Source organism: Contarinia nasturtii, unplaced genomic scaffold, assembly GCF_009176525.2.
Source record: "Contarinia nasturtii isolate CC-2019 unplaced genomic scaffold, AAFC_CNas_1.1 Cnas_scaffold_2367, whole genome shotgun sequence".
NCBI lineage: Eukaryota > Metazoa > Arthropoda > Insecta > Diptera > Cecidomyiidae > Contarinia > Contarinia nasturtii.
In genome coordinates, this window is record NW_022199689.1 from 395930 (window position 1) to 419473 (window position 23544).

The 23544-nt window shown below is 33.4% G+C and overlaps 8 protein-coding genes across 15 annotated transcripts; 6 read left to right on the forward strand and 2 right to left on the reverse strand.

The window, feature by feature from the left end:
• Nucleotides 1-2223: 2223 nt before the first annotated feature.
• On the reverse strand, nucleotides 2224-4731 carry LOC116348232 (gustatory and odorant receptor 24). The gene is made up of 9 exons (XM_031779143.1): nucleotides 4457-4731; nucleotides 4200-4349; nucleotides 3943-4125; nucleotides 3639-3782; nucleotides 3462-3575; nucleotides 3197-3398; nucleotides 2997-3136; nucleotides 2835-2933; nucleotides 2224-2764 (listed from the first exon to the last, which is right to left on the reverse strand). Exons 1-9 carry the CDS (start codon nucleotides 4688-4690, stop codon nucleotides 2642-2644), a joined length of 1389 nt encoding a protein of 462 aa, XP_031635003.1. The 5' UTR covers nucleotides 4691-4731; the 3' UTR covers nucleotides 2224-2641.
• A 1186-nt stretch (nucleotides 4732-5917) lies between these two features.
• Nucleotides 5918-8145, forward strand: LOC116348233 (hsp90 co-chaperone Cdc37-like). Its single transcript, XM_031779144.1, has 8 exons — nucleotides 5918-6020; nucleotides 6109-6129; nucleotides 6664-6698; nucleotides 6778-7289; nucleotides 7354-7412; nucleotides 7468-7629; nucleotides 7694-7765; nucleotides 7836-8145. Exons 1-8 carry the CDS (start codon nucleotides 5988-5990, stop codon nucleotides 8058-8060), a joined length of 1119 nt encoding a protein of 372 aa, XP_031635004.1. The 5' UTR covers nucleotides 5918-5987; the 3' UTR covers nucleotides 8061-8145.
• A 378-nt stretch (nucleotides 8146-8523) lies between these two features.
• Nucleotides 8524-9900, forward strand: LOC116348218 (hsp90 co-chaperone Cdc37-like). The gene is made up of 5 exons (XM_031779128.1): nucleotides 8524-8556; nucleotides 8679-8699; nucleotides 9032-9066; nucleotides 9363-9792; nucleotides 9892-9900. The coding sequence occupies exons 1-5, from the start codon at nucleotides 8524-8526 to the stop codon at nucleotides 9898-9900; spliced, it is 528 nt and encodes a 175-aa protein (XP_031634988.1).
• LOC116348342 (hsp90 co-chaperone Cdc37-like) lies at nucleotides 8974-10821 on the forward strand. 3 transcript variants are annotated; one of them, XM_031779318.1, is made up of 6 exons: nucleotides 8974-9066; nucleotides 9258-9272; nucleotides 9363-9978; nucleotides 10039-10209; nucleotides 10267-10338; nucleotides 10402-10821. In XM_031779318.1, exons 3-6 carry the CDS (start codon nucleotides 9958-9960, stop codon nucleotides 10639-10641), a joined length of 504 nt encoding a protein of 167 aa, XP_031635178.1. In that variant the 5' UTR covers nucleotides 8974-9066; nucleotides 9258-9272; nucleotides 9363-9957; the 3' UTR covers nucleotides 10642-10821. The 3 variants fall into 3 exon arrangements, with proteins under 3 accessions (XP_031635178.1, XP_031635179.1, XP_031635177.1); XM_031779319.1 differs by lacking the exon at nucleotides 9258-9272 and having other exon boundaries at nucleotides 9054-9066; XM_031779317.1 differs by lacking the exon at nucleotides 8974-9066 and having other exon boundaries at nucleotides 9138-9272.
• A 344-nt stretch (nucleotides 10822-11165) lies between these two features.
• On the forward strand, nucleotides 11166-13344 carry LOC116348231 (hsp90 co-chaperone Cdc37-like). The gene is made up of 9 exons (XM_031779142.1): nucleotides 11166-11235; nucleotides 11304-11362; nucleotides 11492-11512; nucleotides 11780-11814; nucleotides 11927-12438; nucleotides 12514-12572; nucleotides 12647-12817; nucleotides 12894-12965; nucleotides 13036-13344. Exons 2-9 carry the CDS (start codon nucleotides 11330-11332, stop codon nucleotides 13267-13269), a joined length of 1137 nt encoding a protein of 378 aa, XP_031635002.1. The 5' UTR covers nucleotides 11166-11235; nucleotides 11304-11329; the 3' UTR covers nucleotides 13270-13344.
• A 208-nt stretch (nucleotides 13345-13552) lies between these two features.
• LOC116348255 (ATP-binding cassette sub-family E member 1) lies at nucleotides 13553-16938 on the forward strand. The gene is made up of 9 exons (XM_031779170.1): nucleotides 13553-13633; nucleotides 13978-14191; nucleotides 14257-14374; nucleotides 14473-14709; nucleotides 14870-14933; nucleotides 15007-15395; nucleotides 15477-15999; nucleotides 16077-16219; nucleotides 16323-16938. Exons 2-9 carry the CDS (start codon nucleotides 13979-13981, stop codon nucleotides 16463-16465), a joined length of 1830 nt encoding a protein of 609 aa, XP_031635030.1. The 5' UTR covers nucleotides 13553-13633; nucleotide 13978; the 3' UTR covers nucleotides 16466-16938.
• A 155-nt stretch (nucleotides 16939-17093) lies between these two features.
• LOC116348271 lies at nucleotides 17094-18870 on the forward strand. The gene is made up of 2 exons (XM_031779194.1): nucleotides 17094-17811; nucleotides 17878-18870. The coding sequence occupies exons 1-2, from the start codon at nucleotides 17658-17660 to the stop codon at nucleotides 18507-18509; spliced, it is 786 nt and encodes a 261-aa protein (XP_031635054.1). The 5' UTR covers nucleotides 17094-17657; the 3' UTR covers nucleotides 18510-18870.
• Nucleotides 18871-20908: 2038 nt separating this feature from the next.
• On the reverse strand, nucleotides 20909-22873 carry LOC116348275. Of its 6 annotated transcripts, XM_031779202.1 has the most exons (6): nucleotides 22741-22873; nucleotides 22484-22543; nucleotides 21451-22154; nucleotides 21315-21381; nucleotides 21122-21244; nucleotides 20909-21054 (listed from the first exon to the last, which is right to left on the reverse strand). In XM_031779202.1, the coding sequence occupies exons 3-6, from the start codon at nucleotides 22017-22019 to the stop codon at nucleotides 20989-20991; spliced, it is 825 nt and encodes a 274-aa protein (XP_031635062.1). In that variant the 5' UTR covers nucleotides 22020-22154; nucleotides 22484-22543; nucleotides 22741-22873; the 3' UTR covers nucleotides 20909-20988. The 6 variants fall into 6 exon arrangements, with proteins under 6 accessions (XP_031635062.1, XP_031635059.1, XP_031635060.1 ...); XM_031779199.1 differs by lacking the exon at nucleotides 22484-22543; XM_031779200.1 differs by lacking the exon at nucleotides 22484-22543 and having other exon boundaries at nucleotides 22695-22751.
• Between the last annotated feature and the right edge of the window lie 671 nt (nucleotides 22874-23544).

Genomic DNA, 23544 nt, shown 5'->3' on the forward strand with positions numbered 1-23544 from the left:
ATCACAAAATGTTTGTTTTACATGCAACACGCTCGCATTTCGTAATATGCAATGAAAAATGTGCGACTGAAGATAATCGAAGATGATGGTTTAGCTGTTGTTTTTATGACTTAAGAGATCACATTGCCTAGCAGTGGTAGTAGGCAATTGATGCAATGCGGATCTTTCAATTACACATCCGCCGATCGTGTCACTTGAAAGACAGCTGTGGGAACAGATTTAACGAGCGAAAAAACGAAGCAGAAAACAAATTCATATGATACTTATGAGGAGAAGAGTTTAATGGTTAGACCGTGTAAAATTTAATATTTTAAGTTTTGGTTTTTCCATTGGATTTCAATCAATGACGCCAGTTTTATGTCATTCTAGTTAGTTGTAATTTATTTTTTCAAATATTTTTGTACAGTTATTAATGTTTAACTCGAAAAAATACACTTTTAGAACTGCTTCAACGGTTGTTGTGAAGTTTTCTTGAACAAAAAATTCAATCCGAATAAAATGCAACTCAAGTGAACGTGAATTCCACATCTGCCCAGACGCGTCTCGCTGGAATGTACATCGCTTGTTGCGCATTTTATCCATTGCATAAATAAGAATTGAAATTGTTTATTTTTCGTTTGTATTAGCACGTGTGTGCTGAATAATTTCGTACAAATGGTATGTGGCGTTGGGAACAATATGCGACCAAATGAAAATTGATTAGCTATTTGTTTGCATCGATGCCGATGCCGATGCCGATATATATATTGAAACTGTGAAATGGTTCAATTGGAAAAGGTGAAACATAATTCTTTTGTTGAGTATTTGTTTCGGTCATGGAACCAACCAACAAATAAATTATGGTGATTTTTTTATGTTCGATTTTTCACTTCGCATTATTCTCGTCAATTGAAAATCATAGACACGCTTGTCAAATGCATAAATCACCAAACCGACCAAACATATAATATGCTCATTCGTTTGCTCACTCATGTTCTTGCTCAATTTTTTCTATTTCTTTCTATTTCTCTCTCTCTCTCTCTCTCTCTCTCTCTCTCTCTCTCTGTGTGTGTGTCTCCTTCTTTTTCTCGCTCCGAGTGTTCCATTCGTCCCCTTCATTCTCTCTCGTGTGTTTGGTTCTGTGCATAGATAATAAAACATTTGCATGCTAAATAAAACAGCATACAATGAGTCATTTTCGTCGTGAAATAAAGCACAATGGGAAATTGGTGGTATGAGCTCTCTGTGTACGAGCTCGAATGCGGAATGCTCAAAAGGAATCATGTTATTGAGTGAGTCGAACTAAAATCGACGTTGTATGTTTTGACAAACATAAATTTGTACTAATCATATTCGAGTTAATACGTTAACGGTACATTGTACTTACATGCACAGTCATACACACATATTTATATATATGCTGACCTCGACCGATGGAGTTCTAACGAAAAATGTTTTTTTTCTCTTCACATTAACTGTAGCATTGTTCCTGACACCTTTTCAACTGTGAATTACGAGCACGCAACATATTTTCTGTGGATTGAATCAAACATAGTCTATTTTGTTGATCATTTGAATCTTTTGTGGAATTTCTTTATTTCACTAAAACGAGCGAATTCGAGGAAATTTTAGTGTTTAGCTACATTGCAAATGTCGTTATTGATGAGTTTTAGTCACATCAAATTTCCTGCATGAAACAAATCAATTAATTTTGATGTATATGCTATTTTTTTTAACTCGTTCCAAACACATATGTCTATATATGTGTGAATGGTGTTGCGGGTAAAAACATGCGAAATCAAATGACAAACAGAATGTTCTCATCAAAAAGAAGGTGCTGGTGAAAGACACATAGACGTCAATTATAGCACTCATGGTGACAAAAAAGAATTACATGTTGTAAGAGAAAAAAAACTAGGTCATAACTTGTTCTGTTCTAAGGCAGAAGAGGCGAATAAAAAATACAGCCGAGTCGAAACAATCAAAATAATTTTGTTCTGTTTAGCACGCATACTTTGTTTATTTGAAATGTCCATAAAGGAAAAACATGAAAACCATAACAAATCTATAAATAAATCACAATTCGCAAACAAAATGAGATAGAAACAACAATTCAACAGCGAAATCTCAAGAAAATTAATAACTAAATTACACAATGTTTTAACGCGCACATAGAGTCGGGGGCACCGTGAACGGAGCATAATGTTTAGTTCAAGATCATCGCATATCTCTTAATATGGAGGGTTGACACTGTGTATGTGAACGCGCGCGCTCTTCGGTGTCTTATATTGTGTGTGTGCAAGATTCGAATGTGCTATGCAAAAGCGATAGAGTTTAGCGGTGTGTATTTCGGCGCTTTATGGCTTTTTATGTCGGATTTCAAGACTCTCTATGTGTGTTTCTTTTTTTGTTTGTTTCTTCTTAGTCGCGCTCTTATACCGTAAATGGCATCAACAATAAATTTTGATCAAACAAAAAATATTGTGAAATGTATATGCTTCTCTATACGTATATTGCACGAGTTTTGCATCGTCGTTTGAGCTTTTTTGCTCTTTACGGTTTGTTTCAATATCATTTTTGGTGTACACAAATTAGGCAGGCAATATTTTTCGATGACTAATGCGAATATATTTATCGTCTGATACGTAGCTCGGCGACCAATTTAAGTGACCGGCCGTGTAATATTCATAACCATTGTTCCATTTACAAAATTTGAAGCATCATCCGGGATAGAAATTTGGAATTGCAACAAAACCACCAAGTAAGTAACCATCGTTGTTAGAAGCTGCAAATTGAATAATTTCAAAAATTCGTTAATCATTCCCTGCAATAAGCACGAATTTTTGCATTCTCACCGATTTAAACAAGTTTCGATTCACATCGAAAAAGCCACCACAGTTAATATTTGAGGGATTCATTTCGGTAGCACGCAAAAACATGTTGATTTCCGTTTGCTGAAACAAACAAATAAAAGCCATTTGGAAAATATTACTTTTCAAAGGGAATGAAATAGTTACCGCGTCGGAATTCATCCAACTAAGCTCAACCATAAGCAGTTTCTTTTGGAAATTTGTTCGCACGTGTTGGCTCGCATAATGCGCTTCATCGCAAATAAAGAACAATAGAGAAATATTGCAGAACGCATTCAGCATTAAACCTAGGATAAATAAAGTAGTCAATAAATAGGGCAATCAACTAGTGAATAAATCCAACTAACCAATATCCTTTAGACCAAATCCTTCCGAAATTTGTGACATCAAACCATAAATCGAAATTGTAATCGTAAAGAAGAGATACAAATTGAGAAATGTAAAGGTGATGAACGTCGCTGTTCCGGTATCACGACATAATTTCGATAATCGAAGCCATAATGCGCGATAATCGGCAACCATGGCTGCTGGACCAATGTGACGTAAAGCCTAAAGGGGTTTTATTAGTTTTAAAGAACATAGTGTGTTAAGTATGAAGAGGTTATTGTGTACCTGCTGAAAATCTTCTGCCAAGATAGTCGCCGACCGACTCAAAGAATCACAAGCCAAATACCAATAGGCGCCCATCATATAGGTCACATTATCCAAAATACAGTATGGAACTATCTAATATGAAAAAAGTGTTCAGAACATACCGAAAGTGGTGTAGAACATTCAAATAAAAAAAACCTGGAATAGTTTGAATTCCACCATTGTTAAATGAGTTATAATCACAGACAAACTCGATAGTGCCGGAAGCAGAATTGCGATTAACAACGCTTTCGTTTGGGTGTTCAATGGCAAAACACGGCCGGATACTTTGTAATACAGAATCTGTAGAAAAATAACAAAAAAACAACGTTTTTTTTATCGAATTATTGGGAAATGATTTAATTTACCAAATTATTGTTTAAAAGCACAAATAAAATTATGGTGACAAAAATGTCATTATATAAGGCAATTTAATGGGAATAAATACCAGAAAAAAATTTACCTCAAATTCTGTCCAATTGTTCAATACGTCGGTAAATTTTCGTGTTTCGATCCATGTCATTGGGATAATTACGATGGGTAAAATATTTAAAAGGAACAGGTAGGCGATAACCGATTCCTCAAAACGTCCTTCAAGCGATGAAATAATTTCGATTCGATCCTGAGCGATGAAAAAAACGTATGTCTGAAATAAAACGTCCTTATTAAATTTTCAAAACTGTTTGTATTTGATTTTTCGAAGCCAAATTGGTTAAATACCGCGAGTAAAATGTAGATAAAGACAGCATACGCGACAATTTTTGACATTAACACAAATTCAGCTTGGCCCGGTTCATTTCGGCTATAGGGAAAAATGCCAAGAACCCGAAGAAATCGATAAACGGGCAATGAGCTCTTGTAAACAATATCCTGTGAAGATCGACATTTTTTTTTTTAATAACACAATTTCGAAAAGCAAAAAATATATGATTATTATTATTTTCTCGTAGAAAGTGGTAAGAAAAAAATCACTTCACCTCATCGCTAGTCTCTGATGCGAAAGCAGCTCGCTTAATCGATTGTAGTCCTTGTTCGGTTACGTCGATTTTTGATTTCTTCCCAAAAGTCGCACGTTGATTGGTCACTTTCGGTTTTGCATCCAAAAATACTGATTTCGGTTTTGATGCATGAATTCGTTTGACCAATTCATCCGTATCTATACTGTAGCGCCTAACTGACGCTCCTTCTTCCGGTGGCTGTAAACTCATCATTTTGTATAACAAAATTTTATTTTTCCAGTCTCCGGAAAATTAATCTGTTCCCCAGCACAGTGCGACACAAACTGAAAGAGACAACAGAAAATATAGACTGTCGTAGTCAACATGAGTTTCGACATCCTAATTAGAAATCGATGAATTTGTTGTGCATTTTTTAACATTCCATTTTACTTTTTGTTTGTTTTGTGAATTTTTCAGTAGTCGATTTCGAGTCGCACTCAATTCAGAACATCGTCCACTGGTCGACTTTATATGAAGGATAGTTACTGTCGAATTCTCGCGATGATAGTAAATGAAACACAATGACCTAGTGCACTTGATTTGGAAATAAACAATTCAATTCATATTTTATGACACATTGACCATAGCACCTTCAAATTCGTTCCACGTCCTCTTGTAGACCCAGTTTGGCTTTTGAGAACCAACAGATAAACCGTCTAAAAGGAACTTTTTTTCGGAAATTTATGAGAAAAGGCGGCTTATTGAGCTATTTTCAGAATGATACACTTGGTTAGTCTCGATAAAAATACCGTTTGTCCTAAAACAGCAGATCAAAAATTGTAACAGAGAAAAGCAGATCAAAAATTGCTGGTGCAATTTCGAAATTGAAAAAGGATGAATCGAATGCCAAATTTGATTAGTTACGCTTACAAGAAAATACAGAGGAATGTCGATACAATTTCCAAGCCAAAAATAGTCACCAATAAGGTGCATTGTCCTATTGGAATCTCTTACTAGATCGTTAACGATACAATCTGTTTTGTGTAACACAAATTGTGTTCTACATGAAAAATGGCTGATTTCCCATATAAATCGGCTCAAAAATGAAGTTTGCCTCCACAGATTTATGATGGAGCGTGAAAATGGTCTGCATTATGGCTGAATTCGGTGAATTAAGGTCCAATCTCATTTTTCCGCTTGCTAACTCTTTGGGTGTGGTACAAAATTTCGCCGGATTCGGTCCCTGAATTATCGATATATTTTTTCAAATATATTCATTGAAACTACAAAATTGAAAGAATTTAACTCGTAAAAATTTCCATCCGATAATATAATTTTGAATACAAAACAAACGGCATAAAACGCTGCGATCTCCTAATATGATTTCTGTTCATTGATACAAAATACGTACTGCGACCGATTAATTTATTATCACCAATTGAGATAGTTAACGGAACCGTAATCTCAGTCAAATGTACAAGTAAAATCAGTGTCATTTCTGACTTTTGGGCAGACAAAAGTGTGTGTTTGAACGCGTTGCGAGTAGAAAAGTAAATTCCTAAATTCTAAAATGGATAAGTATAACACATGGAAAACAAATGAGGTATTTTTTTTATCCTCCACAAATTTTTTTCTCTTTCAAATTAAACGATTTAGAAGGAAATATTCATAATTTTTACTTTCTTTTTAAGAATTCTGATGACGAAGACGATGTGAGTAGTGAAATAAACAAAATTAAATCGGAGTCGACTTTTTGACAATTCTTATCGACGAAGGTCAGAGGCTATCGTTGCTTCATGATTCATAAGTAGTAAAATACTGCAAGAAATATTATGGCTAGAATTTGCCCGCATGCAGTTTGACATTGACAATTTTTGATTAACATTGTATGATATTTTTTATCAGAAAATGTTTATCCCAAAGCAGGAACAGAATGATTGCAAGACTGCAACAATTGAGTTGTAATTTGTTCAATTTGAACTAATTTTCATCGACGCATTCAAAGATTTACTTGTCTCTTTTAATTGATTTACAACCGCTGAACTGTTTTAGAAAACCAAAACTTAGTCACAATTGATTGTCCGAGAATGAAAGCGAGACTTCTATTCACAATTTATTGAAATGTAACACCACCATACAAAATATGCTGAGAGTCAGCACTTTTTTTATGGCGGTGTTACATTTCGATAAGTTGTGAATAGAAGTCTCGCTTTCATTCTCGGACATTCAATTCTATCTCTTTTTAGACACATCCAAACATTGATATGCCAAGTTTGTTTAGGTCAGAATACATCTTTTTTTAAATGCAAGCTCGAACAATTTTCGTTGATTTTAATTCGGTATATTGTCTCTTCATTCAGTTGGCGACGTCAACTTCGATTGGAGCGTATGCAAGAGCATGAGAAAAAGAAGAAAAAACTCGAAATCGAGCGCACAAATAACAAAAATCAATTTGAATATGTTCAAAAGGCGTTCAAAAAATGTGGCAACAATGAAATGAAACAGAGACGACTGTATGCAGATTTGAGAGAAATCCAAATGAAAAAAGGTGAATTGGATGCCAAATACGAGAAGCTGCTTTTGGAAGAGAAAGAAGCACCATGGAATGAAGACGTGATGTCAAAGCCAGGATCGGAAAAAAATAAAATCAATGAACCATTGAATACAATGTACGATGGTTTGCCGGTAGAAGAAAAGGAAAATCGAATGCGCGATTTTCTCAAAGATAATAAAAAGTTGATTATACAGTTTGGTATGCTACGCAAATTTGAAGATTCGAAAAAATTTCTATTGGAAAACGATCAACTTGTACGCGAAGCAACAGCAAATTACCTAATCGTTTGGTGCCTTGATTTGGAATTGAAAAAGAAATGTATATTTTGAAAGTTGCACATCTTTAGACGATTCACTTTCATTTTACATTTGTTTATTTACAGCCAGACTTATAAAACATGTTGCACAGCAAAGTATCTGCATGCAATTCATTTTGGATATGGTGAGTTATTAACTTGAAAGAAATAGCTTAATCACTTTTGTTTCGTTCTTTTCAGGCCAAGCATCTTGACACCAAGCCACGTGCTTGTATCAGTCCGTTCTTTGAACGAATTCAATTGGTCGATGGGAAATATAAAAGACAATTTGACATTGAAGTGGAATCTTTTAAAGAACTTCTTAAGAAACGTGTCACGGTGAAAATAGAAGATGTATTGGAAGTAAGGAATACACGAAAAACTAAAACAATTTACATTTAGTCATTTAAACGTCTTTTTCTTCCAGAAAACAGGGCGAAAGTATCGAAAAGGACCAGGTGGACTCGATCCGAATGAAGTATTTGAAACATTAACAGAGGTAATCGTGTGAAACATGAATAGAATCCATGTATTTGAATGCGACGGGGTATTTTTTTGTATTTTTTTAGCCGCTGCAGAAATGTTTCTTAGTTCGTGACCTAGAACTATTGCGAGACACCCTCAATGAAATGCCTGAATACGAGGCCCGTTACCATTTAGATCGTTGTATTGCCTCTGGTCTTTGGGTACCAGATGCATCGAAGAAACCATCAAGTACATCGCTATTAACCAAATGTTTTGAAGTATTTTACAAATGGTTTGATAAGTTTTGGAGATTTATAACCAGAGATTGAGAGATGAGTGAACAAAACGAATTCTGCACCGATAAATTGATTCGATTTTATTCTAAATAAAAAAATAATGTAAAAAGAAGTAAAACTGTTACGTGTTTTAAGCATTTGTCCAAACTTTGAAATGTGTACGGATAAGCTCTCGAAAATAGCTTTGGTTTATGTATAAACTGAGACTTGGAATATTTCGTTAAGTTTTTTTTTTAAATCAGATTTAAAAGTGTATAAAAAAGCAGAAATAGTTATAAAACACAGCTATCTGCTAACGCTAATATGCTAAAGCATTACTGTGCGTTGACACAAACACATTGCCAAATAATCAAATACAAACTTTTTTTAAACGAGTTTTTTTTTTGTACACTGTATACTAGCAAAATTCCCGGAATCAAAAACTTTATCTGCTTTGAGCGACAGAATATTTTGTTAGTTTCAAGTCGAAATCTGTCGCTGACGGCAAAGCTTTAAAATGGTCAATTATAGCGATTGGAAAACAATTGAGGTAAAAAGTTTTGATAACTGTTCACGTTACAATATTTCATTATAAAATCCAAAATCGATTTCTTTTAAATTATTTTTAAAAAGTTTTTTTTTTTTTGGTATATTGATGCTGTCAATTAGCAGGTTTCGGATGATGAAGATGACGTAAGTAATTTATTTTGAATGAAAACAATTCTTATCATTCGCATATGACATTTGGCATTAAGCATTGGATACAATGATTCATGTGCAACCGCTGGAAATATAAACGCAGATTAAATATCACGCGATCAAGAGAAATTCAGTTTGTTTTTTATTATTTGGAGACTGGAGAGGTCTCTTATCGAAAATAGAATTTTACATGGATGTTTCATTTCTGACACTTTTGTCTAATATTTTTATTTAACGTCTTTATAATTCAATTAATAAGGAATTGAATCTACGTGTTTTTCCTATTGAATTCGTTTTAATTCAATTAATTAATTTTTTAATTTCAGACTCATCCAAATATAGACACTCCGTATTTGTTCAGGTGAGAGAATGAGAACCTTTCCATTTGATTTGAAAATACTTTTTAATATTTTGGATAAAAATGAATATATTGTATTTCAACAAATGTTTCGATTTTGTGGCAAAAACCTGATTTGAATCGCATGACCAAAATTATTTGGGCAATTTCAAAAATCAACCTATTTAATCTGTGATTTAAAATCCAAAACCGAGAATCCATTGAACGTGGTAAATTTTAAAATTCCGTCCCTCTTTTGAATTCAACCTTGAATTTTATTGCATCATTTACCACGATGTGTTGTCCCCAAACGTTTTCAGATTGAGGCATCAGAATCTAGTGGATCGTGTAGATGAGTATGAGGAGAAGAAAGGAACAAATAATCAAAAGCAAATGTATAACATTCAACAGGAGATAAGGAACTGTAACGGCGACGAAAAGAAATGGGCACAACTTCAGACAAAATTGAAAGAGATTGAATCGAAAAAGAGCGAATTGAATGCCAAATGTGATGAGTTACGGTTAAAAGAAAAGAAAACACCTTGGAATTTCTATACAATTTCCAAACCAGGCTTCTCGAAAACGATCATCAATACATCACCGAAATCAACGTATGATGATTTGAACGAAGAAGAAAAAGAATCTCGTAGGCGCGATTTTGTTAAAGACAATAAAAAACTGCTGAAACTATTCGGAATGATGCGCAAATACGATGATTCGAAAAAATTTCTTTTGGACCATAGTCAACTTGTGTGTAAAGCGTCGGCTAACTACCTCGTCTCTCGGGCAATCAGCTTGCAAATGGAAGCAAAAAGAATGAATCAATTCAAATATTTTGTTAATTAACAGATCGTTTAAATTGGATTTATATTTGTTCACAAATACAGCTAGTCTCATGGAACACGTTGTATTTGTATGCAATACATCTTGGAATTGGTGAGTTTCATGCGATTAATATTGGTATTCTTTGTTTTTGACGAATATTGTTTCTATCAGGCGAAAGAACTTAAAAAGGATCCACGTGCATGCGTCGGTTTATTCTTTGATCGAATCCAAGAAGCCGGTTTTGAGTATAAGAAAGATTTTGATCTTGAAGTAGAATCATTCAGAGATCATATTGAGAAACATGTTTTTGAAAAAATCAAAGACGATCTCGCTGAACAAGAAGTAAGACAATGAGTACATACTTTTTTTTATCATAAATGAAATTTGTCTACTTTTCAGGAAGAAGAACGCAAGGCACGTTTGGGTCCAGGTGGTCTCGATCCAAAAGAAGTCTTTGAATCATTGCCAAAGGTATTCATAATCATTAAAAAAATTATTGATTTTATGTATTTGAATTATTCTTGTTATTTTCAGTGTCTTCAAGACTGTTTTGAAATTCGTGACATTGAACTGCTGCGAAGTACCTTTGATAAAATGCCTGTTTATGAGGCCCGATATCATTTGGGTCGCTGTGTAGCTTCTGGTCTATGGGTTCCGGACGCATCCAAAGTAGAAAAGCGATCGATTATAATATCGCTGATGACCAAATTTTTGGAGCTATTTTGCGGATGGTTTGATACATTTTGGGGATTTTTAACAAGAGCTCATGAGTAAACAAAATGACATTTTGGTATCGATATATAAATATTTAGTAGAAAGAGTGTATGATGAAACTTTTACTTTTCCGCACACCCACTGTGTGTTAGTGAAGTATTTTGTCTAAAGAAGGATCGAAGTAGTCAAAACAATCTCACATTAATTGCAGAGTTATCACTCAGTTTGTACCTTTTTATGACCCAGTTAAAATAAAATATATTACGTATCAGGAAAATTGAACTTTATGTTAATTTTATATTTCTAGAAAATATGTTTTTCAAATATGTGATTCAAATGATAATGACAAAACATTCAAATAAAATGATCGTTTTTGCTATTCGCTGTGTTTAATGTGAGAGACTTTTTGCACCAAAAGTTTCGTTAAATTTCCAAAGTCCCAAAAATAAATTCAAATACAGAGAAGTAGCCATAAAACGCAGCGATCGACTAACGCACCGAAACCAATGCATGACTGAGCGTTGGTACAAACGCACTGTTACACCGGCAAAGTGTCAAATAAAGAACGCAGCCTGCATTGCGACAACACTCACTCTATTATTCTGGGAATGACTTTTCTAGAATAAGTTGTTTGTCGTGCACCTTAGTCAAAACGTGAGAAATTCCCCAAATAAAGAAAGAAAAAATTATCTGTTTACGTAAAAAAACTATATATTTTGTAGATTTGAAGAGAAAAACCGGTCGCAAAATGGTCGATTACAGCAAATGGAAAGATATTGAGGTAAAAATTCAAGCAAATTTTTTGTTTACACTAATCCCATATCACATTCATTACAACCTAATATAATTTTTAAATTCATATTTCCAACAATATTTATGTATTTTTCATTGTTTTAATATCAATTTACAGATTTCGGATGATGAAGATGACGTAAGTAGTAAATTTTAATCAACCTCAAAAACTATGGCAACAATTGTTATGATTGTGGTTTACTAATGATGATACAAATGGAAAGAATACAGGCAGCAATATTGGGAGACCGCGAGATAGAATCCATTAATTTTTAATGTTAATAATGTAGAGAGAGTTTTTTTTAAAGTGAAATAAGCCATTTTCCCTTTCCATTGGGAATTTTTACGCTTTTTTTCATTTTTGTATGACGTTATTATTGATTACATAAATAATTTGTCATTTCAGACCCATCCAAACATTGACACACCAAGTTTATTCAGGTAACTGCAATTCCGAGCTTGATTCCTCTTTAGTTGAATGTCTCCAACAATGTTCGATATCAATTGAAATAATTCCCCGAATTAAAAAAAATTGTTCTTCAAACATTTTCAGATGGAGACATCAGGCTCGAGTTGAACGCATGAATGAGCAAGAGAAAAAGAAGCAAGCAATCGAAAATGAGCGTAAAAATAATCAAAAGCAATTGGAAACAATTCAACAGGAGTTGAAAAACTGTAGCGGAAATGAAGAGAAATTGTCACAACTTCAGGCAAAATTGAAGGAGGTTGAATCAAAAAAGAGCGAATTGAATTCCAAATTTGATGAGTTACGCTTACAAGAAAAGAAAACACCATGGAATGTCGATACAATTTCCAAACCAGCTTTTTCCAAAACGATTATCAATAAAACAACGAAACGATCAGACGATGATCTGACCGAAGAAGAAAAGGAAGTTCGTATGCGCGATTTTGTTAAGGATAATAAAAAATTGCTCGAACAATTTGGTATGCTGCGCAGATATGATGATTCGAAAAAGTACCTCTTGGACCATCCTCATCTCGCGTGCGAATCCACAGCCAACTACCTCGTTATTTGGTGCATTAATTTGCAAATGGAAGAGAAAAGTATGAATCAATTTGCCTTTCTAATTACGATTAATCGAACATTTAATCACATACACTATTATTTCTTACGTACAGCCAGCCTTATGGAACATGTTGCGCATCAATGCATTTGCATGCAATATATTTTGGAATTGGTGTGTTACAGTCGAATTCAAAATGATATTCTTTATAATTAACAAAAAAAAAAAATATTTCTTTTGATTTTCAGGCCAAACAACTTGATGCCGATCCACGTGCATGCATCGGTCCGTTCTTTGATCGAATCCAAGTGGCTGACATTGAATATAAAAAACACTTTGATCTTGAAGTAGAATCATTTAAGGAGCGCATCAAGAAACGTGCACTGGAGAAAATCGAAGATGCACTCGCCGAACAAGAAGTAAGTAAATGTTTTTCGGCGGTTTTTAAAAAAAAGTAGCTTAATTCAAAATAAATTAAATATTTGTTGTTTTCAGGAAGAAGAGCGTAAGCAACGTTTAGGTCCAGGTGGTCTCGATCCAGTCGAAGTCTTTGAGTCATTGCCAGAGGTAATATTCATATACAAGTCCTTCAGACCAATGTGACAACCATTTTCAAAAAAATCCCCTTTAATTTTAGTCGCTTCAAAAATGTTTCGAAAGTCGTGACATTGCCTTATTGCAAGAGACAATTAAAACGATGCCAGAAGATGAGGCCAAACTTCACTTGAAGCGTTGTGTTGACTCTGGTTTGTGGGTACCGGATGCATCGAAGGTTGAAAAAGACGGCGAAACAAGTGAAGCCGATGATGGTGCAGCTGCTTCCAGTTCATCCGATGCCAAACCAAAAGTGTCAACCGAAGATGTTGACTAAATATCAACATTTGACAAGTCGTCTTAAAATAAGTTTTAAATAAATCAAGTTTTCTTTTTTTCGATTTTACATAAATTGCTGGCATACTAATTCACTTAAAAAAATCTATAAATATCAAATTGTATACTCAGTTCAAATAAACTTTGAATAAAAAAATGAGAGAAAAAAGTTTATTTATTTATTTCCATTCAGTATATACGGCGAATACAGAAATTGACATGTTCCTAACCTCACTTCCACCATATTTGTCTGCTGTCATTAGTGGGGCGAATGCATTTGACACATTGAATTGTCTTTTTGAATAGAAACGAGCTGACACGCAGAGAGCGTTCGCTTTTTTCATTCACAATTTTTCAAAATCCAAGTACGTAAATTGGGATTTTCTCAATAAATTCAGTGTCATTGCATCAGTTAAAGTCGATTTTATTTGAAAATTGTGAAAGTTTTGTGCTGAGATTGAATTTAATGAATGTGATTAGTGTTTAAATGTAGATAGTTTTTTTTTTTTGAGGTTATACCAACAAAAAGTGAATGTTATTCAGGCAATGCGTAACAATTGATACGAGTGTCATTTGTAAAACTAAACACGTCGTCACTTAAATTCAACCTCACACATTGTCTATCGATATTAGTGCAATTTACAAATACAACATGAATCATTTAATTTTCACACAGACATTTAATCGAAACGTTGTGTGTTCATTTTAGGATGTCACGAAGTAAAGGTACCGAAGAAACCGATAAGCAAACTCGTATTGCCATCGTTAGCGATGATAAGTGCAAACCAAAACGATGCCGTCAGGAATGCAAAAAATCGTGTCCAGTTGTCCGTATGGGCAAGCTGTGTATCGAAGTCAGTCCCAATTCGAAAATTGCCAGCTTATCTGAAGAACTGTGTATCGGTTGCGGTATCTGTGTGAAGGTATGTTACATTTGTGAATAATACAAAACAACAGTTAACCAATAACATGTGTTATTCTTCTATAGAAATGCCCATTCGATGCTATCATGATCATTAATGTTCCAAGCAATTTGGAAAAACAAACAACCCATCGTTATTCGAAGAATTCGTTCAAGCTACATCGTTTACCAATACCACGGCCAGGTAAATATTATTATCCAACACTATTTTGCAATCAAAAAATCCATTTAATATAATGTTTTGCAACACTTTTCATGTGTGTTTTTTTAATAACAAAAAAGGTGAAGTTCTTGGATTGGTCGGCCAAAATGGAATTGGTAAATCGACGGCATTGAAAATTTTGGCTGGCAAACAAAAGCCAAATTTAGGACGTTTTTCAGATCCACCAGATTGGACCGAAATTTTAACCTATTTCCGTGGCTCTGAATTGCAAAACTATTTCACAAAAATTCTTGAAGACGATCTTAAAGCATTGATTAAGCCACAGTATGTCGACCAAATTCCGAAAGCTGTTAAAGGTATTGAAATCAAAATCGATTCTTTTATTAATTGTGAATATCACTATGTAACATTAACGAAAGAAAAACTATAAATTTCAACAAAAAATTATTCTTTACCAAAACGTCTTCAAACTATCGAGAAAATGTCATAAATTTTCTGTTTTTTTTCTGAATCAAGGTCCGGTTGGAGACATGCTTGATCGAAAGGATGATCGAAAAAATCAAACTGAAATATGTGAGATGTAAGTGACTGGTTCTTTGGTTTCTCTTCTTGACAAAAATAAAATTGTTTTTTTTTTTATCACCAATCACCAGGTTGGATTTGACGCATATTCGTGATCGTGAGGTGGCTGCGTTGTCAGGTGGTGAATTGCAACGTTTTGCCATTGCAATGGTGTGCATTCAAAATGGTGATATTTTCATGTTCGACGAACCATCATCATATTTGGATGTAAAACAGCGTCTTAATGCTGCCTTAACCATTCGCCATATGATTCATCCATCGAAATTTATCATTGTGGTTGAGCACGATTTATCCGTATTGGATTATTTGTCCGATTTTATCTGTTGTTTGTACGGTGTCCCCGGTTGCTATGGTGTTGTGACTATGCCATTTTCGGTGCGTGAAGGTATTAACATTTTCTTGGATGGTTTTGTGCCAACCGAAAATATGCGTTTCCGTACCGAATCGTTGACATTCAAAGGTAAATATTATTATCCACTGTTTTGCAATCAACAAATCCATTTAATAATTTGAAACACTTTTCATGTGTGTTTTTTCAAAGTGAGTGAATCAGCTACCGAAGAAGAAATCAAACGTATGAATCACTATGTATATCCAACGATGAAAAAGAGCTTAGGTAAATTCGAATTGACGGTTATGGAAGGTCAGTTCAGTGATTCGGAAATTTTGGTATTGCTCGGTGAAAATGGTACGGGCAAAACGACATTTATTCGTATGCTTGCTGGAAATTTGAAACCAGACGATGGCTCTGGTGATTTACCGGTTTTGAATATTTCATATAAACCACAGAAAATTTCACCAAAACATCAAGGCACCGTTCGACAATTGTTGCATGACAAAATTCGTGATGCATATGTGCATCCGCAATTTATAGCCGATGTTATGAAACCAATGAAAATCGAAGAGATCATAGACCAAGAAGTACAAAATCTATCCGGTGGAGAATTGCAACGTGTTGCTCTAGTATTGTGCTTGGGCAAACCGGCCGATGTCTATTTGATCGATGAACCGTCGGCGTATCTTGACTCAGAACAACGTTTGATCGCTGCTAAAGTCATTAAGAGGTAAATTATTCGATTTTTTTTTCTTTTTTATTTACATTCGTACTTTTTCCTAATATCGATTCTTTTGATACTTCTAGATATATTTTGCATGCCAAGAAAACTGGTTTTGTGGTAGAGCACGATTTCATCATGGCCACATATTTGGCTGATCGTGTCATTGTATTCGAAGGTACACCATCAATGAACACAACCGCAAATAGTCCACAATCGTTGCTGAACGGTATGAATCGATTATTTTAAATTATTTCCAAGAAACCGAAAGAAAATTATTTTAATGTCGATTATTTTAAATTAATTCTTTTCTTTTGTGATTCTCCCCTTAGGTATGAATCGTTTCTTGGAATTACTTGGCATTACATTCCGTCGTGATCCAAACAACTTCCGGCCACGTATCAACAAACTCGAATCGGTGAAAGACGTTGACCAGAAACGGGCTGGCCAATATTTCTTCTTGGAAGATAACTAAACGACATCATTCATACCATGGTCGATTTGTTTTTTTTTCTTTCTTCTCTGGCAACAATCCAACCATTCGATACCGCTTTTTATGGTTTTTATCTCCATCACTGGAACATACGTTTTTTTTTGTTGGAAATTTATAAGTTTTTTTTTTTTAAATAAATTTCAATTTAAATTATGTTCCAAAAACTATATCTTTAGTTTATTCTGACAGACATCATTTCTTTTCTCTTTTCATTTTTAAATTGCTCACAAAAATAATACACAATCAGAACACATGGTCATTATGTTTTACGATGAAATTTTTATTTAATTTTTGTTGGCAATTATTTTTTTTTCTGAATCGTAACTTATTTCAATTGTCGATGCAATCATTGATATTCTTAAAAATTATTAGTACATATACTGACTTGAAAGTTTCTTTCTTTGTATTAAATATGTAATTTTGTATAAATAAAAAAAATCTATTGGAAAAAGTCATATGAATGAATGTGAGTGGAAATGTTTTTTGTGTATCAACGATAGCATATAGTAATATCAACATATTATCGAATCATATTTTAATCTTATATGTATTTTCATTGTGTTTTCTTATCGATGCAACATACATTCAAATATAATGCTTGCAGCAAATCAGTGCATACATTAATAATATGTGCATTTTAGGCCAAGACTAGACTCATGAACGTTTTCCCTTGAATTTTTTGCCTATCTCAAATAACGTTGATAATTCCTACTAATATTTGTTGAAAAACCGGAATATCGATAAGAATGTCTAGTTTTTTATATTTGGTTTCCTACTTTGGTGCAGTTCCAATTCAACTCCCAACATGTAATCACACATATTTCTTTGAGTACTCAATACGTATTTCTCTTATTCATTGAAATAAAATATACATGTCTCAAAATATAAGTTTTTTTTCTTCTCTTGAAATCATTTAAAATCAAATAAATATACAAATTGAATTTTGAAAATTCACCATCATTTGATTTCAATCAACTGCTTTTGTGCCACGGTCGTCGGTTTGGGAATAAACAAAGAAAGGGACCAAAGTATTCTTTGAAACGGTAGCAATAAAAAATTAGCGTAAAGAAACATTTTCTAGTTATTAGAATTCTAAAAAAATCTACACCAATCCATCAAGAATCATCAAGCTTGTTGTGTATGTGAATATAAGTTTGTTTATTGAAAAAAAAGAATGTTGCTACTTGTTTTACTGATTTCCATAACGAGCCAGCTGTTAGTAGTTAAAGGATGGATTGTTCCACCGGAAGAATATATTGACGAACATCCGGAATATCGTAACGGAATACTTTTGTTTGGAACAAAAAATGAATTGAAAGAAGCAAAGAGTATTAATAGAAACTTTTCGCTTTAATCCAATGCCGAATTTTTATAGATTTTATTCAATATTTTAGGAATGTATCAACAGATAGTCTTAGCTGTGGGCAGAATGTGGCCATGTACGGGAGCAAGATATGAACGTGACCTTGTCATCTATTATGAGTTTGATTCTAATTTCACTAACTCATTTCCATACATTGTGCCTAGTTGCGATTCTATAGAGGCGATTCGTGATTGTTTCACTGCTGTCAATACACCTATATCAGCGATAGAAAAGAAGTTGACAGCAAAAAAGTTTATGAAGTTTTCTGAATTATTTAAAACCGCAACAAAGGATTTGGCTGAATTGTATTTTTCTGGTTTTATTAATATATGTTATCGAGAAGATTATCCAATCGTTAGATGCTTAGATTCTGTAAATTTTGGTTTGAATCACAACCACAAACGATGCGTACATTATAAACTTGATGAATCGAAATTGAAACGCTATCAATTTTTTGATGTGCCATATTTTAAAAATTCCAAAGGAATTGAGGAGTTAGCAATTAATAAATATTTTCGTCCTTTACGTGCAAATTATAGTGAGTTTTATCAATACGTTGAGGAGAGAGAAAAATATACAAAAAAATTGAAGCGAGAAAACACATTCGAGCAATACATTCAGATGAATAATGAAACGAATGAATGTATTGGTGCAGCTGAATGATGATAATGTGCAAGTAAGTTGTGATTGTTTCGAACCGACTCGTAATTGCTTGCGTCGTATCAATACAACATTGCCCAATTACCGTGCTAACGAATTTTTCATTCGAAATGGTGAATTTGGCTGTTATAAGGAAGATTATCCTATTGTTAGGTGCTTAGAGTTCGGTTATAGTTATATTATAAAGAACGGTTATATCAGTTATAAAGAAAAAATAAAACGATGTGTACGTTATGAATTGGATGGATCAAAACCGAAAAAATATCAGAAATTTGATGTACCATTTTTCTATGATTCCAAAAATCCTAAGGAATTTAATTTCAATAGTGTAGTGACGACACGTTATGACATTCGTTCTATGTTGGTATCCTTTATTGATTTGGTTGCGAAAATTGATATCACATTTTGGTTTCTATAAATAATTGTTTTTAGTACCATGTGCATTGTGCAACAATAAATTTCTTCAATTTGAAAAATTCCCAATTTTGAATTTTGATTATAAAGAGGAAACTCAAAAACTATTTCAACTGAAGAAAAGACAACAAATATAAAATAAACTAAAAAACTTATACAAAATGTTTCTGAAATAAAAGTTTTTCAAGACAATTTTTTGTGAATTTTATAATTTTTCCTTTTTTTTTCTTTGCATAAATTGACAGTATGCTATTGTTATTATTACATTTTTTCAGTACCATATTTTCATCGCACTTTATCCCTTAAACGATATTCAAAATGTTTTATATTCAATTATCAAATGTGGAAATTGTCTCGGAGGGCATCTGGAAAAAACACTTTCTAAAGGTTTGTTTGGCGTGCTGAAGCCGAATTTTTGGGTTTCAGGACAAAAAAATCAGGGGTTAAGGGGTTATGACCCCTGACTCCTCTAGGGGGTGGGGGAGTTGGAGGGCAGCTGACCCAAAAAATTTCTCTCATCATTCTGAACAACTTTGTTGCACATAATTTTTTGATCCGATGGGAAAATCGACATCAACAAAAACAAATTGGAAAAAAAAGAAGTAAACGACCATTTTTGCAAGTTTTTGTATGGAAATCGTATCAAAACATTATTATATCGCAAAATAAATGTCAAAAATGGATTCCTCGACCCCAAAAACCCCCGCATACACATTTGGCTAGAGAAAAAATAATGTTTTTTGTCTTTTTCAAATAACATCTAAGTCGATTTTTGAATATTTTGGAAAATATCTATCTAGAAAAATTGGGAGGCTCGAAATTCATTTTAGACATATGGTTTCTTGGGCAAAAATTCTTAAATTGATCCAAAGAACACCGTGAGGGGGTACGCTAATATAAAATACAAATATATTTATATTTTATTCGGAATGAAGATTAGCTTTTAATATAAATGATTCGTTTGGCGAATGACATGTCAAACATTGCCTTAAAAATTTACGATTGCTAAAATTATTCCAAGTCAGTTTCTGGTATCAAATCATCCAATGTAAAAGCGGATTTATTTTCTGTGAAAAAATCATGGACATGTAAATTATCCATGTTCTTGTCGCCATCATCAAGAGCAAATGGTAATTGAAAAAACTTATGGGTTTTAGGTTTTTGTTTATCTAATATATATACTCTACACCGAACATCGTTATTTTTTTTTTGTGTCGTATCGTTAAGTAAACAATTTTTCCACGGGTGTTCTTTTAAAAACATTCTGTTATATATCTAAAATAGAAATTAGCGATATTTGTTCCAGCCGCAAAATCCTCTATCGTCACTAATTGTAAGTCCTCTTCATCTCCCTCGGAACTCAAATCAACTGCCAATTTATGTAAACATGCAGTTTAATGCAATGACACCGTTTATACTAAAAAGTAAGAAAGTGAATTTTGGTTTTCTATCGTTTTCATATGATATAAAAAAATTCTCTGTAGAGAATCGAAATCTATCAATTATTCTATCAAAAACTAACACAGGTAGTAAGTTAGTGATACATTAACTTGATTGAATGTTTCAGTTTACTTACGGTTTACTCATCAACTAAAAAAAAAAACAAATACAATAATTACCCGCGTATACATTCGGATATGCTTATTCCCAAAAACTATCAAATGTCCTTTCTTCAGCAATTACCAAAATGGCACACACAACAAGAATTATTAGAAATAATTTCATCTTGAATATTGATTAAATTGATAACAAAACCTAAAAGCTGTTGTTCGCGCGAGAAATAAAATCGAAATGAAATTTAATTTTTCCTTGATACGTTTCAATGATAAAAATAATCAAAGCAAAACTATTAGATCAAGAATCTTATTACAAGCACGTATTGGTAAATTTATAGTTGATGTGGTTTATCAACATTTATACTTAACTTATAATTCTTTTTATTGACAAAAAAAAATAATGGTAAAAATAATGTTGAAAAAAATGTGGCTTATTCAATTAAAGTCCTGTAAATCGACTTAAAACTATTCTATGCATTTTTTCATTGAAGTGCATGCGTCAATCGTTATCTTCAATCTTCTATCATGCCTTGAGTCATTTGCGAAGCGTCCGATGATTCTGATAGGTTAACGTAAGTCTACAAAGTAAATGATTTACAGAATAAACTGTGCTTAAATTTTTCTTCGTGAAAATTAATTATCTACCAATGCTGTAGCAAAGAATTCTCCATCGGTGCCACTGGATTTATTGACAGCATCCTTATTGATATCCTGTCCGTTCTGATGGTTACCATTTTTGAGCGTTTTATCTTCAATGAGTTCATCTTCCTGTTGTTGAAAGAAAACCGAATCGTGTATGAATAAAAAAATAAATCAATCACTAGCGCTTAGTGCTTACGGTAGTGTCTGATGATAAGGAATAAACGCTATCATTTGAAGGGAGTGATGCAAAGGGTTCGAATTTCCTGTAATCACAAAAAAGACGTGTATAATTTGTAAATTCTACGACAATCAACATGTGTCTCCTTACTAACATTAATTCCTTCAAGCACGAAATACTGCACGCTGGTGGATTTACTGTGCATTTGAATGTGACTTCATTCCAGCAATGATGACACCATGTTTTCTTTTTTGTTTCGGACACTGTGCGCATCAATGTATCCTTGAACGATTTTTCCATTTCAATGTTCTTTGCCTCGAACATTTCCTTCTGTTTATTCAATTGAACTGCTAATATTGCGTTCTGTTTTTCCAGTATTGCTTCAACATTGTCATTTTGGTTGGCTTCCTTATTTGCATCGAACGCATTCTTCATGTCGGCATTCATGTTGTCATCAAAATCTTTCACCAAATCGGTTATTTCACCAACTTTCTGATTGAAATTTTGTAGTAGCTTTGCATAATTTCGTCTGAATGCATCGATTGTTTTTTGTGGGTCGTCATGCGAAGTTTCGGTGACAAGCGATGTTGTAAACGGTTCAACAGAATCATCGGTGACTGGGCACATTGCCGATGGTAACACGTTTTTTTCGTCATTATTAAAAGCAGATGGGTCATTTGCCATTGTTGACGAATTCATGTCTTGCGGTGTATGCTCAGCCATCGTTTCGTCTTCGTTTTGTAGCTCCGGGAATGTGTTTTGAACTTCCGATGGATGGTTTTGTGCAATATTTATGGCTTCACAATTATTTGTCGTATTTTGATCGATTTCGTCTATTTTGAAGAAGATTTTCAACAACTGAGAGAAAAGAAAATATTTTAAAAACAATCGAATTATAAATTTTGTGCAAAATTCAATGATTTTAATGATTGAGAGCAACAATCTAGCTAAAATTAATTGACACTGTTATTGGAGACCTAGTTGGAGACAGACGTCGAACACAAAACAAACAGAATGCCGTAAAGTTCAGTTTAACCGCTTTCAATGTTTGTGAATGAGAGAATGAACGAACCAAATCAAGTGTCAAAGTGATGAAGAATTTTGGTACAAAGTTTTACATGACATGCCAAAAATATCCCTCAAACGATGTATTTGCATTGTAAAAAGTGTAAAATTGATGACCGCACAAAAAGTTTACTGTTTAATGTGTCTTTTGACACCGTAGTGTCTGAATTTCGGATTTATACCTAGAGTTGATCAGAAGAAAAGAATGGAAAAAATGGAAATTAATCAATGACTAATGGAACAGAATGGAAAATGAATCGAAGGAATGGATCAGGAATTGTAGAGTAATGGAATAGTAATTTTTAAGAAAGTATGCCTTGATTTATACTTTACCTAACCAATGGTAAATTATTTATCGATCAAATCATAAATAACTCACATTTCAATTCGCGTTCCCGATTATCCAAAAAACACAAATCTTATGAAATGCACCACGTTGTTCAGTTTATGTTGCGTCTGTGCTTATTGGTTTATGAATGTAGTTCAATCTTATTGGCGACAACGAAAAATAAAGAATTCGCGCGTTGTGTATAACCAACACATAAATACACACATTTTTGTCAATGGCAAAACTATCAACAGTCAACATCGGCTATGTATTTGTTACTGCTTTGATAAAAGAGAATACACCAATTTTGGTTCGTGCATAAACAAATGCGCTAACGTTAAATATCATGCGTCATTCACAGTGTAGCTTTTTTTGTAGTGGTTATTGCTTGTTAGAATTAACATTGATTTTGAAAGGGAATACGGGAATTTTTCGAATTTCGATCAAATAATCGAAAAAAAATGTTTGCCGACAAAAATCACATACTTTTAAGCTGAAATGACAATAACACAGTCGATTTAAGGCATTTTTTTGTTCATTATAACACTGTAAATTTGAATATAGACATGCCATGGATATTTATTTATTTTATATTACGAGACCTACATTTATACACAGCCAACTGCGAGCATGCTGGTCGAAGACACAATGAATGATTATTGTCCAAAAAAAGCCAATCAATTTTTTAGACTTCATTCTATGCAAAGTTTCAGGCTGCGAGTAGATCAAATCACTTACGACAGATTCCAATGAGGCTAAAAAATCATCTCAAAAAGAAATAATTCAATGGATTGCAAACACAATAAATGATAATACTATAAAAAGATTTATTGAAAAGATTAATTTTATCCAATG

Coding starts and splice junctions, on each gene's coding strand:
- LOC116348232 (XM_031779143.1), bottom strand. CDS start 4,690: ATGATGAGTTTACAGCCACCGGAAGAAGGAGCGTCAGTTAGGCGCTAC. Junction 3,576..3,638: donor TGGAATTCAAACTATTCCAG/GTTTTTTTTATT, acceptor TTTTCATATTAG/ATAGTTCCATACTGTATTTT. Junction 3,399..3,461: donor TGGCAGAAGATTTTCAGCAG/GTACACAATAAC, acceptor AAACCCCTTTAG/GCTTTACGTCACATTGGTCC.
- LOC116348218 (XM_031779128.1), top strand. CDS start 8,524: ATGGTCAATTATAGCGATTGGAAAACAATTGAG. Junction 8,557..8,678: donor GCGATTGGAAAACAATTGAG/GTAAAAAGTTTT, acceptor GTCAATTAGCAG/GTTTCGGATGATGAAGATGA. Junction 8,700..9,031: donor TTTCGGATGATGAAGATGAC/GTAAGTAATTTA, acceptor TTTTAATTTCAG/ACTCATCCAAATATAGACAC.
- LOC116348275 (XM_031779199.1), bottom strand. CDS start 22,019: ATGGCTGAGCATACACCGCAAGACATGAATTCGTCAACAATGGCAAAT. Junction 21,382..21,450: donor TCGTGCTTGAAGGAATTAAT/GTTAGTAAGGAG, acceptor TTGTGATTACAG/GAAATTCGAACCCTTTGCAT. Junction 21,055..21,121: donor AATTCTTTGCTACAGCATTG/GTAGATAATTAA, acceptor TTTACTTTGTAG/ACTTACGTTAACCTATCAGA.
- LOC116348233 (XM_031779144.1), top strand. CDS start 5,988: ATGGATAAGTATAACACATGGAAAACAAATGAG. Junction 6,130..6,663: donor ATTCTGATGACGAAGACGAT/GTGAGTAGTGAA, acceptor ATCTCTTTTTAG/ACACATCCAAACATTGATAT. Junction 7,766..7,835: donor TATTTGAAACATTAACAGAG/GTAATCGTGTGA, acceptor GTATTTTTTTAG/CCGCTGCAGAAATGTTTCTT.
- LOC116348255 (XM_031779170.1), top strand. CDS start 13,979: ATGTCACGAAGTAAAGGTACCGAAGAAACCGATAAGCAAACTCGTATT. Junction 14,934..15,006: donor CAAACTGAAATATGTGAGAT/GTAAGTGACTGG, acceptor ACCAATCACCAG/GTTGGATTTGACGCATATTC. Junction 15,396..15,476: donor CGAATCGTTGACATTCAAAG/GTAAATATTATT, acceptor GTTTTTTCAAAG/TGAGTGAATCAGCTACCGAA.
- LOC116348271 (XM_031779194.1), top strand. CDS start 17,658: ATGTTGCTACTTGTTTTACTGATTTCCATAACGAGCCAGCTGTTAGTA. Junction 17,812..17,877: donor TGAATTGAAAGAAGCAAAGA/GTATTAATAGAA, acceptor TCAATATTTTAG/GAATGTATCAACAGATAGTC.
- LOC116348231 (XM_031779142.1), top strand. CDS start 11,330: ATGGTCGATTACAGCAAATGGAAAGATATTGAG. Junction 11,363..11,491: donor GCAAATGGAAAGATATTGAG/GTAAAAATTCAA, acceptor ATCAATTTACAG/ATTTCGGATGATGAAGATGA. Junction 12,573..12,646: donor TGCAATATATTTTGGAATTG/GTGTGTTACAGT, acceptor TTTGATTTTCAG/GCCAAACAACTTGATGCCGA.
- LOC116348342 (XM_031779318.1), top strand. CDS start 9,958: ATGCAATACATCTTGGAATTG. Junction 9,979..10,038: donor TGCAATACATCTTGGAATTG/GTGAGTTTCATG, acceptor TGTTTCTATCAG/GCGAAAGAACTTAAAAAGGA. Junction 10,210..10,266: donor ACGATCTCGCTGAACAAGAA/GTAAGACAATGA, acceptor TCTACTTTTCAG/GAAGAAGAACGCAAGGCACG.